General features: G+C 39.4%; 4 protein-coding genes across 7 annotated transcripts; 1 reads left to right on the top strand and 3 right to left on the bottom strand.

The window, feature by feature from the left end:
• The first annotated feature begins 691 nt into the window (after positions 1 to 691).
• LOC106326961 (GTP cyclohydrolase 1-like) lies at positions 692 to 3,476 on the top strand. Its single transcript, XM_013764976.1, has 2 exons — positions 692 to 1,267; positions 2,209 to 3,476. The coding sequence occupies exons 1-2, from the start codon at positions 1,054 to 1,056 to the stop codon at positions 3,354 to 3,356; spliced, it is 1,362 nt and encodes a 453-aa protein (XP_013620430.1). The 5' UTR covers positions 692 to 1,053; the 3' UTR covers positions 3,357 to 3,476.
• A 53-nt stretch (positions 3,477 to 3,529) lies between these two features.
• Positions 3,530 to 6,812, bottom strand: LOC106327045 (glutamic acid-rich protein-like). Of its 2 annotated transcripts, XM_013765172.1 has the most exons (6): positions 6,694 to 6,812; positions 6,311 to 6,394; positions 6,142 to 6,227; positions 5,769 to 6,065; positions 4,596 to 5,382; positions 3,530 to 4,373 (listed from the first exon to the last, which is right to left on the bottom strand). In XM_013765172.1, the coding sequence occupies exons 4-6, from the start codon at positions 5,844 to 5,846 to the stop codon at positions 3,892 to 3,894; spliced, it is 1,347 nt and encodes a 448-aa protein (XP_013620626.1). In that variant the 5' UTR covers positions 5,847 to 6,065; positions 6,142 to 6,227; positions 6,311 to 6,394; positions 6,694 to 6,812; the 3' UTR covers positions 3,530 to 3,891. The 2 variants fall into 2 exon arrangements, with proteins under 2 accessions (XP_013620626.1, XP_013620541.1); XM_013765087.1 differs by having other exon boundaries at positions 6,300 to 6,812.
• Positions 6,813 to 6,964: 152 nt separating this feature from the next.
• LOC106322895 (pentatricopeptide repeat-containing protein At3g07290, mitochondrial) lies at positions 6,965 to 9,653 on the bottom strand. The gene has a single exon (XM_013761052.1). The coding sequence runs from the start codon at positions 9,617 to 9,619 to the stop codon at positions 7,076 to 7,078; it is 2,544 nt and encodes an 847-aa protein (XP_013616506.1). The 5' UTR covers positions 9,620 to 9,653; the 3' UTR covers positions 6,965 to 7,075.
• A 164-nt stretch (positions 9,654 to 9,817) lies between these two features.
• LOC106321545 (translation initiation factor eIF-2B subunit beta-like) lies at positions 9,818 to 12,691 on the bottom strand. Of its 3 annotated transcripts, none has more exons than XM_013759921.1 (10): positions 12,614 to 12,691; positions 12,435 to 12,498; positions 12,197 to 12,351; positions 11,820 to 12,107; positions 11,261 to 11,390; positions 11,056 to 11,163; positions 10,840 to 10,942; positions 10,630 to 10,755; positions 10,341 to 10,534; positions 9,818 to 10,216 (listed from the first exon to the last, which is right to left on the bottom strand). In XM_013759921.1, the coding sequence occupies exons 2-10, from the start codon at positions 12,485 to 12,487 to the stop codon at positions 10,144 to 10,146; spliced, it is 1,230 nt and encodes a 409-aa protein (XP_013615375.1). In that variant the 5' UTR covers positions 12,488 to 12,498; positions 12,614 to 12,691; the 3' UTR covers positions 9,818 to 10,143. The 3 variants fall into 3 exon arrangements, with proteins under 3 accessions (XP_013615375.1, XP_013615276.1, XP_013615319.1); XM_013759822.1 differs by having other exon boundaries at positions 11,814 to 12,107; positions 12,614 to 12,689; XM_013759865.1 differs by having other exon boundaries at positions 11,814 to 12,107; positions 12,435 to 12,509; positions 12,614 to 12,682.
• Positions 12,692 to 13,217: the final 526 nt, after the last annotated feature.

The following is a 13,217-nucleotide window of genomic DNA, read 5'->3' as shown; positions in this document are numbered from 1 at the left end:
ACCCTATAAATAATATTTTAGAAACCAAACATTTTACTGTATGGTAAGCATGTAAAACTATACCCACCTTCATTTATCCGTATATAAAAGCTTATATATGTCCACCAGTTTGGATAAATACATCATTTTCAGGAATTATTTTTTCTTCAAATGATTAAAAGTTCGCTGCAAATTTTTTTTTTTTTTTTTGAAATATACTTGAGTACTATCAAATAGTACAACTTTCAATTGCATTTTTGACTTTTGACTTTTTGCTAATCATTCTGAGTTTAGCAATAATTTCGTCACCTAATTAGATCTAGCATATGTAATTCAAAATCTAATGTGAGATCTGACTGAAAATGAAACTGGATCCGAATTTAATATTTTTTATTATTTTTTTTATAAATTTTATATATTCAATTGACTGTAATTTTACTCAAGTATATAAAAAGTCTATAAAAAGTGCAAATAGTTCATTCCTCAACATTTATATCAAAATATATTCCTACATAATTTAATTACTCCACTGGGCGAGAAAAAACTTCTTTAGGAAAATATTAATATACTTAAGTAAAACAATATTTTAAAATAAAATTAGGACAAAACAGGGTTAGGTGAGATAGAGATTAGACAGAGAAAAGTCTTCGCCGCCTTACCCCGTCTTTGAATAACTTAACAGATTACAAACTAAACTAGTAGTAACAAAAAAAAAAACTCGCAAGCTGCTTCTTAAAATTACGCTTTCCAATAAGCTAGAGAACTTAGTGGTGGCAACCAACTTTATAAATATAAATAATAATACTGAGCTAGAGAATCACAATGTTTTCGAATCCACATATTACTGGATCAACGGCAACCCCTCGTTTCTGACAATTTCCCGAGAAAACTATTAGTTTTCCCGGAAAATTCATTACCCAAAAACTATTTTTTTTCTTCGGATTTGGGTTCAAAGTTTTCATTTTTATTGCGAGATGTCGTCTGAATTTTAGTGGGCATCTGGAAAAATCTCAAATTTCGATTCGATTTGTGATCTTTGTTCCCTTTATCGATTGGATCCGGTGGTGTGATTCGATGGGGTCATTGGATGAAGGGCCTTTGAATCTAGACCTTGAGATCGGATTGAAAAACGGCTCCTTTGAGCTTCCCTTCGAGCACCAACCAGAGACTTTAGCCATCCAAGACGCCGTCAAGCTTCTCCTGCAAGGTCTTCACGAAGATGTCAACAGAGAAGGCATCAAAAAGACTCCTTTTCGCGTCGCCAAGGCCCTTCGTGAAGGCACCAGAGGTATGCACATTCACAATAACATTCACTAGCTAAGTAAGTTAGCTGCTCTAAAAGTTATTGATGCATGTTAGTTTCTGTTCCTTTCTATAATGAAACCTTTGTTTTAGTTTCTGCCAGAACCTGAGATTTTGGGTGCCTTAGTTTAGATTTCAATTTAAAAAAAAGATTTCTACATAAATTTGGGGGGCATAAGTGAATGTTTCATCCGGCTTTGTTCAGAACCGGCCATGTTTGTTAGTTAACTGATGTTTGGTTTGGTTGAGTCTGAGATGGTTTCTTTTGTTTTTGCTCAGGTTATTGATGCAATATTAGTATAGATTTCAATAAAATGTTTTTTTTTTATAAATTCGGGGGCATAAGCCAATGTTTCATCCGGCTTTGCTCAAAACCGGCTATGTTTGTTAGTTAACTGATGTTTGGTTGAGTCTCTGATGGCTTCTTTTGTTTTTGCTCAGGTTATTGATGCAATATTAGCATAGATTTCAATAAAATATTTTTTTTGTTTTATAAATTTGGGAGCATAAGCGAATGTTTGATTTGGCTTGGCTTTGTTACTTAACTGATGTTTGGTTTGGTTGAGTCTCTGATGGCTTCTTTTGTTTTTGCTCCAGGTTATTGATGCAATATTAGTATAGATTTCAATAAAATATTTTTTTTAAAATAAATTTTGGGGACATAAACGAATGTTTCATCCTGCTTGGCTTTGGCTTTGTTATTTAACTGATGATTGGTTTGGTTGAGTCTCTGATGGCTTCTTTTGTTTTTGCTCCAGGTTATTGATGCAATATTAGTATAGATTTCAATAAAATATTTTTTTTAAAATAAATTTTGGGGACATAAACGAATGTTTCATCCTGCTTGGCTTTGGCTTTGTTATTTAACTGATGATTGGTTTGGTTGAGTCTCTGATGGCTTCTTTTGTTTTTTTTTTTTTGGCTCAGGTTATAAGCAAAAGGTGAAGGAGTATGTACAGAGTGCTCTGTTTCCAGAAGCAGGGCTAGATTCAGGAGTTGGGCAAGCGGGAGGAGTTGGAGGACTCGTTGTGGTTCGAGACCTCGACCACTACTCTTACTGCGAGTCTTGCTTGCTTCCTTTTCACGTCAGGTGTCACATCGGCTACGTCCCCTCAGAGCAGCGCGTCTTGGGCCTAAGCAAGTTCTCTAGAGTGGCCGACGTTTTCGCCAAGCGGCTCCAGGAGCCTAAGCGTTTGGCTGATGAGATATGCTCTGCGCTACAGCACTGGGTCAAACCGTCTGGTGTGGCTGTTGTCCTGCAATGCTCTCACATTCACTTCCCAAGCTTGGACTTAGTAGACTCGTCAAGTCATGATGGGTTTGTGAGGCTAATGGTTTCCTCCGGGTCAGGTGTTTTCGAGGATGAAAGGTCGAGTCTCTGGGGTGAGTTCTTGAGTTTCTTGAAGTTCAAAGGTGTGAAGACACAAGCTGAGTGGTGTCCGAGCGTTAAGTCTAAACTTTTTCTTGAAGAAGATCAAGAAATGGTTTCTGCGGTTGTTACCATTCTGAGATCATTAGGAGAAGATCCATCGAGGAAAGAACTCATTGCTACACCTTCTCGGTTCCTTAACTGGATGATGAACTTCCAAAACGTTAACCTCGAGATGAAGCTGCTAAACGGCTTTAACTCTGTCAAAGCCAATGGAGATATCAGAGAGAAGAGGCTGCACTGTGAGCTGAAAATGCCTTTTTGGTCAATGTGTGAGCATCACTTACTTCCTTTCTACGGAGTTGTTCATGTTGGCTACTATTGCACCGAAGGATCCAACGCTATTGCAAGCTCGCTACTGAAGTCTATTGTGCATTTTTACGGGTTCAAGCTTCAAGTGCAAGAGAGGATGACTCGGCAGATAGCTGAGAAGCTGTCTCCTCTTGTTGGTGGTGATGTGATTGTAGTAGCGGAAGCAGGGCACACTTGTATGATCTCTAGAGGGATCGAGAAGTTTGGAAGCAGCACTGCGACTATCGCGGTTTTGGGTCAGTTTTGTAATGATAGTTCAGCAAGAGTGGCGTTTCTAGACAAGATCTCCACGCAACAACTGCCTTGTAAGGCAGATTCAAGCTCCCCTATTTGAGAGTGTTTACTTGTTTTGTTTGTTGTTGTTTTGTTTCTTTTTACCTTTTATCATAAACACTTCCAAGTCTCATATCAATTCCAAACACAATCTTTAGAGTCTTAATACATTTCACTTCTATTTGTTCATTAAACACAGACATTGTCTCTCTAGAAAGAAGTAAAGTATACAAATGAAGATGAAGAATTGTTTAGATTCCAAGAATAATAGTTTTGACTCCCAAAAATGGGGAAAGAAAGTCTACAAAATGTAATGTATTAGTGGAAGATCTCTCCTCTATTTTGCTATATCCTCTCTAATATACAGCTTAATGCTAATCCCATCAACTGATGATAGACACAGCAGAACCAAAACTGAATAAAATGCCTCAAATCTCATTTCCAACAATCAGACTTGACTTGTTCTAGTACAGAAGCCTCTCTCTTCTCCTGAAGCCGAACCAGTCATACCTCAGCATCTCCCTTCCAGATGCACCAAGCTCATTCAAAATGCTAAACCGATCTTTCTCCTTGGTTAAAGTGAATGAACATCAGAACTAGAATGGAACAACATAAGGAAGAGCTAGAATGTCAGCAGATTCTATACTAAGAGCCTGGTTCCAGACTTGCTGACTCTCATCCGATGAAGTAGAAGAATCTGTTTTTGGCTTCTTTAACAATTTCATACCAGACTGACCAAAAAGCCACTCTTGTTCTTCAGTTTCATCAACCTCATCCCTTTCTGGTACATTCAGTATCTGATCCAAATACTTTAAGTCCGAGTGAGGCCGCTTTTTTGCTGATGCTTCACCGTTCTCCTTTGCTTTCACAGAAGATATACTTGGATGGCTTTTGGGTTCTTGAGACTTGATGAAACCGTTAACTCTATGCTCCTTGGCGTCTGGATTACACAGTGTTCCTTGCAACTCAGTAACAGGTTTTAGAGGAGTTTGGCATGCTCCCAACTTTCTTCCATTTTCCACGGATGATACTGGAGAAGCAACTGGCCTCAGCATCTTGTTAGGCCTAGATCCATTCTCTGCATAGCAATTAAAAAAAAAGGTGCTAAGAGACAAACAATAGTAGTACACAGATTGCAGGAAATCAAAATCAGAAGAATGATCTTCCAATAAACTAATATATATAGAGAAATCAAATGAGTTGTCAAGACTTGAAACATGACTCACTACAGTAATAACCCACCATCTATATAAATGTATACCTATTCCATTAAATAAAAAGAGTAATGATAAGAACTCACCATGCAAGAACCCATTTGTCTCAAGATCTTTCCGTTTGCCAAGAATGCCCTCTGAACTAAGATTTTTTATGCTATCCCTTGAAAGGTCCTCCTGCCTTCTAAAATTACTAGTATCTACATGTCTCTCCTTTAACTTGGGCCCTTCCTCTACATCTTTTGGTTTGCCCTTACCAATTTTGTTTAACGCCTCTGTTTCCTCCTCTTTCTTCTCTTTACTGCCTCTATGTGTTGAGTACTTTGGTTCAGTTTTCTTTATCCCTTCACCACCATCCAGTGGCATATCAGCCATAACCACACTTTCCCAACGGCTATTATCCATTTTCTTTGCCTCATATTTCTTCTCCAGTGATTTAAACATGACCTCCTCGGTTCCTTTCTGACCAGTGCAAGATGATACTTGACAAGCCGCATTTTCAGGCCTTTTCTCCATCGCAAAGTTTTTATGGGTGTTATTGACTCTTCTTTCATCATCATCATTCCTAATCTTTCCCACGCTTTGACTCTCTGTAGCTTCTTCTTCATCTCTGATCCTTCTTGCCAGGTCTTGTATAAACTTAGACTCTCCACTACCATTACTCTGCAAGGTATCTCCTACAAGCTTCTCTCCGTCTTGTGTGTTCGGCAGAACACCAGCAGCATTTCTGTCCTCTGAGGTTCTGCTCTTTTCTTTATTCCGGTCTTTGTCTTTCCTATCTTTATGTTTCTCTTTTTTCTCCTTCCGTTCCTTGTGCTTGTCTTTGCTTGTTTCTTTATCCTTCTTCTCCTTTTTGTGCTTCTTTTGCTTCTCCTGCAGTTCCAATCCCAGTAGAAAAAGATTACACATATATAAGTAATGGTTGAAAGACAATGCACACATAGTATTAATTACCTCTAGTCTGATACATTATTAGCTTTACACTGATTCTTAATCTCCTTGCTATATTTTTATTACAATTCCAATAGTTTCTCAAGATGCTACACAAGTAACTATCCCTAGGAATTCTCACATTGCTACTATCAGAAATCTTGATTCACACTATAGCTATATTTAAAAGGGAAGTCCTGAAACAGTCTAGAAAACAACACAAATGATCCCACAAACTCGTCCATCCTCCTCCATTAACTGAATTAATTCATAAAAGTCATGATTAGTTTCAAAGAAGACTAGTTCCTAAGAGGTTTATCTATAGTAACCTTTATCAAAGAGTCTGCTTCATCGGTTCTAATCTTCTTCTCATATCCTGGAGGTGGAAACGGGAAGCAACGAGACATGACACTTTTTTCCCCTCTAAGTGTTACCGTAAAGTGGTATATACTTTAAACCACTCTTCTCGTTACTTTCTCGATCCTTTATCCCAATAGCACCTGACCAGATCAGAGACTATGATCCAGCCCACCATATCAAATAAAATCACTCCAAAACTTTCTATAAAACACACTTCAATCCTAACTTGACAGTGACAGCGTGGAACAGCTAGATTCGTCGCTAACCTGCCAAAGGCACCAGTAGAAATCTATTATCATTTCCAGATTAAGCTCGGATTAAGGAGTTAACAGCTCAAAGCACCTTTATCGAATGTGAAGAAACCCAATTTCCCCAAATCAAATAGAAACACTTTCGATCAGTGTTTAATCTCCAAGGGACGGACGATCCTAATTAGCATAAAACCAAAAATTAGGGTTGCGACCCAATCAGACCCTAATAAGATAAAAAATCAATCGGACCAAAAAATCACCAGCCTTGACGATCGCCAAGTGCAATTGGCGCAGGTGGAAGTACGAAAGGCTAAACCTTTAAGGGAATCCAGATAGCAAAAGAGCTGTCGGATCAAAATTTTCAGACAAAAAAAAAACACGAAGCTTCACTTTAGAAAGAAAGGTTTTTTTTCAGCTTGTCGGAAAATAGAAAAATCAACGGTGTTCTTTCTTTGAAACAGTTTTAACTTTTTTTTTGTTGGTTAATTTGAAAATCATATACAAGACAACAGAGAGAGCGATTGGAAGATCTCAGAGGAGAGAGAGAAGAAGAAATACAATGGAAGAAAGTGAGAAATATCTCTCCTCTCTCTCTCTAAATCCCCATGTGTTAGCATATGGGTATGTGAATATATATATATACCTTCTATGTATATATATCTGTAATGCTCTCTCTTTTTAAAAAATCACGGGTATTATTCGTATATGTGGGTCTGTTCTTGAACAAGAAGAAGACTCTCTCTCTCTCTCTCTCTCAAAATCACCAAGAAAGCAGAAACCTTGGTCTGAAGCTGGCAAAAACTTATTTATAACGAGTGAAAAAAAAGACACAAGAATGGGCTTTTGGGCTTTTAAGTGGTATTTGGGCTTAGCCCAACATCCAGTTAATTATCATTGACCAAAAGTAGAATCAATCAGTTCTCTTAACACTGGGAATCAAAAGAATAAGAATTTCCAAAAATTGTTACAAAAAAAAAAAAAAAAGAATTTCCAAAAATGGCTATACAAAAAGCTAAAAGTGTAGCTTAGAAGATAGGTCTTTCTTTGCAGTGCAACTGATCAATAACTTCACTGCAATCACCAGTTCCATCTCCTTCCATCAGACACTCAACATAATCCAACATTCTACTCTTCTCTACAACCCCACTTGATCTCAGAAGCTCCATCACCAGCTCACGCGCCTGCTCACTCTCTCCTTCCTTCTTCAAACCTTGAATCACTAAGCAGAAGGATCTGAAACTCGGGACGAACCCGGTTCCAAGAACAAGTGTGATCAGCTCCACACACTTGCTCTGTTCCTTCCCGCCACAGTAAGATTCTATGATAGTGTCTATTGCCTTCTCGATATAAACACCTCTCTTGAGCATAGTTTGGATCAGTTCGTTGGACTCATCTGTTCTTCCTTCTTTGCATAGCCGTGTGACAACGAAACCATATACTCCGCGTGTTGATCCACCTAGCTCTTCAACCATTGATATTAGCTTGTTCATACATGCATTGTGAGATAAGGCAAGTCCATGTAGCAGAGATGAATACACACGCTCGTTAAGTTCATATCCTCTTTCAACCATAACACTAACGGTCTCTAGAGCACGGTCTAGCTTCCCATTATCGACGTATCCTTTCACCATAACGGTATAAGTAACATGATTCGGCGAAACTCCTGAATCTTGCATAGCAGCAAGAAGCTTCTCTGCTTCCTCCAATCTTCCAAATCGGCAAAGACCATTGATGATGATCGTGTAAGGATAAACATTCGGCAAACAACCACTCGACTTCATCGCTTCCAGCATCCCCAATGAACCGCTAACATCGCCTGAACGAATCAGCCCCTCAACAAGTGTTGTGTAGGTCACCACAGAAGGAACTAAACCGAGCTTATTAATCTTCCCAAGCATCGCTAACTCCTCTTTGACATTACAGCCTTTACTCAGCACGTCGAGAAGCACGTTCAGCGAGTGAGGAGTCGTCAACAGTCTCATCTTACACAACGTCTCTAGTATAAACAACGCATCCCGAGTTTTACCGAGTTTACAGAACCCATCGATAAGAGCTGTACAAGTAACTTCATCTACCTTTATCCCTTTTCTAATCATCAAACTTAAGAACGAACTCGCTACATCAACCTTCCCTTGCTTGCATAAACCATCGATTATACCCGTAAACGTTACACAATCAGGCTCAATGCCAAACGAACTCATCGAACCAAGAAGCTTGTACGCCACATTCATAAACCCTTCTCTACAAACCCCATCGATCAAAACGTTATAGCTCACAACGTCAGGTAACAAACCATCACCAACCATTCTCTTCAAAAGGTACACAGCCTTAAACGGTTTCCCAACTCTACACAAACCTCCCATAAGCTCGTTAAAAGTCCTCACATTCGGTTTGCAACCCCTCTTCTCCATCACAGCAAGAACCTCAAAAGCCTGAACGATCCTCCCATCCTTGCAGTAACCATTAATCAACGCGTTGTAAGTCACCACGCTAGGGTACACCCCGTCCTCACACATCTTTCGATAAACACCATTAGCCTCTTCAACCTTCCCCTCTCTACACAACCCATCAATCAAAACCGTATAGGTATGAACATTCGCCTTACACCCTTTAGTCCTCATCTCATCAAACAAGATAAAAGCTTTCTCAACCAAACCCTTATCACACAACGCTTTAATAAGCACAGTATACGTACGTGTACTCGGCTCACAACCTTTCTCACCCATTTGTTCTTTAAACACAAAAGCTTCATCAAGTCTCCCTACTTCACACAACCCGTGAATCAAATTAGAGTAAGTAACAGAGTTTGGTTCAGAACCTTCCTCTCTAGACATCACGTTAAACACTCTAAGAGCGTCTCCAAGATTCAACACACGGCAAAAACCAAGAACCAAAGAAGTGCATATATGGGAGTCTAACACAAACCCGATTTTAACAATCTTGCACATAAACATCTCTGCAGGCTCAGTAAAGCCGTTCTTGCAGAGAGCGTTGACGATTGTTCTGTAATCAATCTCCCCAGGGAGAAACCCATCAGCTTCCATTCTTTTATAAGTCGAGTAAGCCAAGAGGCCTAAGTCAAGCTTAGCCAAAGACATCAGAAGCGAGCTGTAGCAAGGGTAGTTCAATCTGAACCCAGCATCATCGAAACAATCCATTAGTCTCAGGATCTCTCTCTCGTGTCTGCTGAACTCTCTGATCAACGCGAGGGTGACGCTATGCGCGATTTGGTAGAGACCGGAGGAGATGATTAGTTTCAGGAGGTGGGTTTTTTGAAATGGGGAGAAGCAGTAGGAGGAGTGTTTGGAGATCCATGTGAAGAAGCGGACGCACGTGTTGGTTTGGTTGCTTTGAAGGGAGATTACTTGTGAAGCGATGTGTGGGCTCAAGTGGGAGGCTAGGGATTTGAGAGTGGTGCTTTTCTCCCAATTTGGGGTTTTTAGTAATTGCGCGACATCGCGAGCCGCCGCCGCCGCATGAGAGGGTTGGGAGGAGTAGGCATTAGGAGAATGAAGAGCATGACGAGCTAAAGATGAGATCTTTCGAGGGTTTCTGATGTGTATCAGCATGCATAGATTGAAGGAGAAGGAGAGAAGCCGTTAAAAAAATGGTTACTTTAGGGTTTTAGCAGCAGCACTCAAGGGGCTTTATGCAACGAAAATCAAGTGTCATCGGTTTGCGTTTTGAATCTCACGTGACCGGTTATTAGAAAATTGAAACTGGACCGGACTAAACCAATGCAGCATTAGAAACTTGAGTCTTTTGAATCAGTTTAACGATTAATTCTACTCGTAATTGGCAAGAATACAGAAGACAATGAAAGAAAGTGTTTTTTGGTGTTGACGAAAAGTTTGTCAAGTAAACAATAAACACCATTTGAGAGTTTTGAGACTGAGCAGAAGTAGAGAACACGGCAAAAAATACACTTGGGCCAGACCAATTTCACAGACGCGAAAGATAGTTTCTCTTTCTCATTCACTACCACTGAGCAATTGTTTTGTGTAATGTACATGTGTATCTTCCACTTCGTGAATGACCCCAACCAAGTGAGTGTTGTGTGGTCAAATGACCAAAAACTAGTTCTTTATTGCTGCTACATCACCAAATCATCAGCCGAGTAGTAGTCCGCAATAAGACGGTACATGTAAGATGGGTTGTGTCCTCCCCTGTTAACCAAAACAAACTAGCGACATGAGAATGAACCATTCTTTTTTTTTTGATCAAAGAGAATGAACCAATCTAAGAATATAGTAACTAGAGGAAACTCAAGGATATGTAACTGAGACTTACGTGTCGGTTATAAAGAGACTGACGAGGCTTGGTGGGACGTAATCGAATGTTGGGTTGACTACTTGAACAAGGGGAGACCCGGAACCGGATCCAAAATCCAGGCAATCAGAGAATTCGCCAAAATCCAACAGTTCAGAAGGAGATCTCAGCTCGTTTAGTAATACCTCCGGATTGTGAGGATACAGTGGACATAGCTGTTTATATATTATATATAAAAGCTCTAAGTCGAGTTTTAAGGTTTACGAGAGAAATCACTTGTGTGAACAAAATAATCAACTTGAAACCAAACCTTGTGACTACCGGCTAGAACCACAAATGGGACTGCGTGCTTTTTTGCTGCCAAAGCAGCCATGTTGACTCCAACAGGTCCTATAACCCCACCATTAGCCATCACTGCGTGAGCTCCAATTATAACCTGTGCATTATCTTATCATTGGAGATCTATTTCTAGAAGACAGGGACAAGAAAGAAATAGATTTGGGCAGGAGGACATACGTACCATATTCACTCGAGATATCATAGCAAACACTGCAGAGTCAGTGATCACAGTGGTCTGCAAACCTCTAGCTACCAATTCTTTTGCTAATAGATGGCCCTGATACCTAACAATATACAAATAGAGTAGAATTGGAAGGAAGGCAAAACGAAGACAAAGCTGCGTTAAATGGTGTGAACGATGGTAATGATGAGACATAGGGGAAAGGAGTCACCAAACCTTGGAGCACCTTCGGCGACAAATACACGAAATGATCTTTTCTTCTCCTTTGCAGCACACAGAAACTCGAGTACTGTTCTTGAGCTACCCAAGGTTAGAATCACCTCACTGATCAAAAAAGTTATCATCAAGAAAAGACATTAACATTTTGGTCCCCTATCTATTGCATGTTACAGAAAATTAAAGGTATAGAGACGTTAAGTACTTTTGATGTATATGCTCTATAGCTTGCTCAGCGATCTGCTCATGACAACCAGCAATCTCGTGAATAAGTTGATTGACTCCTTCTATAACATCATGCTTCAGCTTCCTAGTTACTGAACTTTTGTCCGCAGCTAAACAAAAGTACATCAGACCATTAATATCGACAAGAAATGCAAAATATTTTAGCTGCCAGACACAAATTTGGCCTATGATTCATCCAAGATAGTTTCAATTAAAGCGAGACAAACAGTGAAACTCCTTAAATCAGACTGTTAAGAATAGAAGTTGATTCCCTTTACTTATCTCTGTAACTCAGCAACACATTCACAGAGGAAACTAGCAATTAAAACTACCAGAACCAGTAATCTAGGGTTCTGTCTACAGTTTCCTAAGAAGACAATGAGTATCGAGTTGTCAAAGTGAATGTAAAGTAACTTTATTCTATTCCTACCATAACACTTCTCTTCATGTCTTATCAAGGACATAACTAAATCAGGCAGCATAATTTTCTAACAAATAAAAATTAGCATTTGTAAAGGAATGGAAAAGGGTACATTTACTTTTGCTTTCGGAATCAGCACCAGATGAAGAAGTGTAAGGGACAGTCGCAGATTCAGGAGTTCCCTCAAGAAGCGTTTGCAAAGAAGGAGGACGCAACGTACTCCTAGCAGCAGCTGCAACAACAGCCGCAGACATCCCAGGATACCCAATCCCTTTCCCATTAACATCTTCATCGTCATCACTCGCATCCAACAAATCAAACCCCGCCACAGCTGCTGTAGCAAGAGACAGATCCTCCTCCCTTATTATATGCAAAACCCGCCTCACTACATTCCCCACCGCAAGCTCTATACAAAAACCATACCCAATAAAAATCATTCCTTTACTCATATCCATAAAGAGAAACTTCACAGGTGTGAAAGGAACACAACATTACCAACAGGGTTTGCAGCGACCAGTTGCGCACCAACGGCTTTCACAGCATCAATAAGAGCTGAAGCTTGGTTCGCGTGAGGCACCCGATGATGAGAGATCACCGACCTAAGCAGCTCCACGGTGCATCTAGCTGTAGCTTGAGATCCCTCAATCTTACTGTATTGAATCAAAATCAGAAAACTCTCTTCAATTAACAAAGGGTTTTACGAAAATTACAAGCCGTTTAAAGAGTGATATACCGTTTCCTGAGCTTGTTAACAAACTCCAGCACCATCGATTGCACGTCTGGCATCTTACTTAACCCTAATCGAAAACTAAGAGGCGTTAGATTCCATAAACCCTAATTACGTCGCGATTCGCGGCCGGAGATAGATCAAATGAATATAAGGGAAAGGAAAAGATAAGTGGGTGTGCTTACCGGTGAAAATGTGACGGTGGCGAACGGTGAGGAGACGAAGTAGAGAGGGAATATTCCGGCGAGAGAGAAACGGAATTGAACCAGAAGACCAGATAGTGAGCATCGGGGGGTTTAATAGGTCTTAGCGTTTGGGCTGCAAAAACAAAGGCCCAATACAAAAGCCTAACTCTTTGGGTATATACCTTTTATAATTGATAAATTAATACAAAATTTAATTTTCGATTATATTTTTATATAATTAATAGGACAAATCTCCAAAATAGCATTTTTCTAAGTTTATATCACAAAAATAGCACTCAAAAACTAAAATAACCAAAATAGCACCTTTCTAAGTTTATCCTTTGAAAATTTTAATTTTTTTATTTTTCAAAATTTGAAATCTTATCCCCAAAACCTCATTTCTCAACTCTAAACCCTAAACCCTAAACTCTAAACCCTAAACCCTAAACTCTAAACACTAAACCCTAAACCATAAACCCTAAAACCTAAACCCTAAACTAGCACTCAAAAACTAAAATAACCAAAATAGCACCTTTCTAAGTTTATCCTTTGAAAATTTTAATTTTTTTATTTTTCAAAATTTGAAATCTTATCCCCAAAACCT

The sequence above is a fragment of the Brassica oleracea genome, chromosome C1 (genome assembly GCF_000695525.1).
Source record: "Brassica oleracea var. oleracea cultivar TO1000 chromosome C1, BOL, whole genome shotgun sequence".
NCBI lineage: Eukaryota > Viridiplantae > Streptophyta > Magnoliopsida > Brassicales > Brassicaceae > Brassica > Brassica oleracea.
Note: the sequence above shows the minus strand (reverse complement) of the source record. Positions and strands in the feature narration are given on the sequence as shown.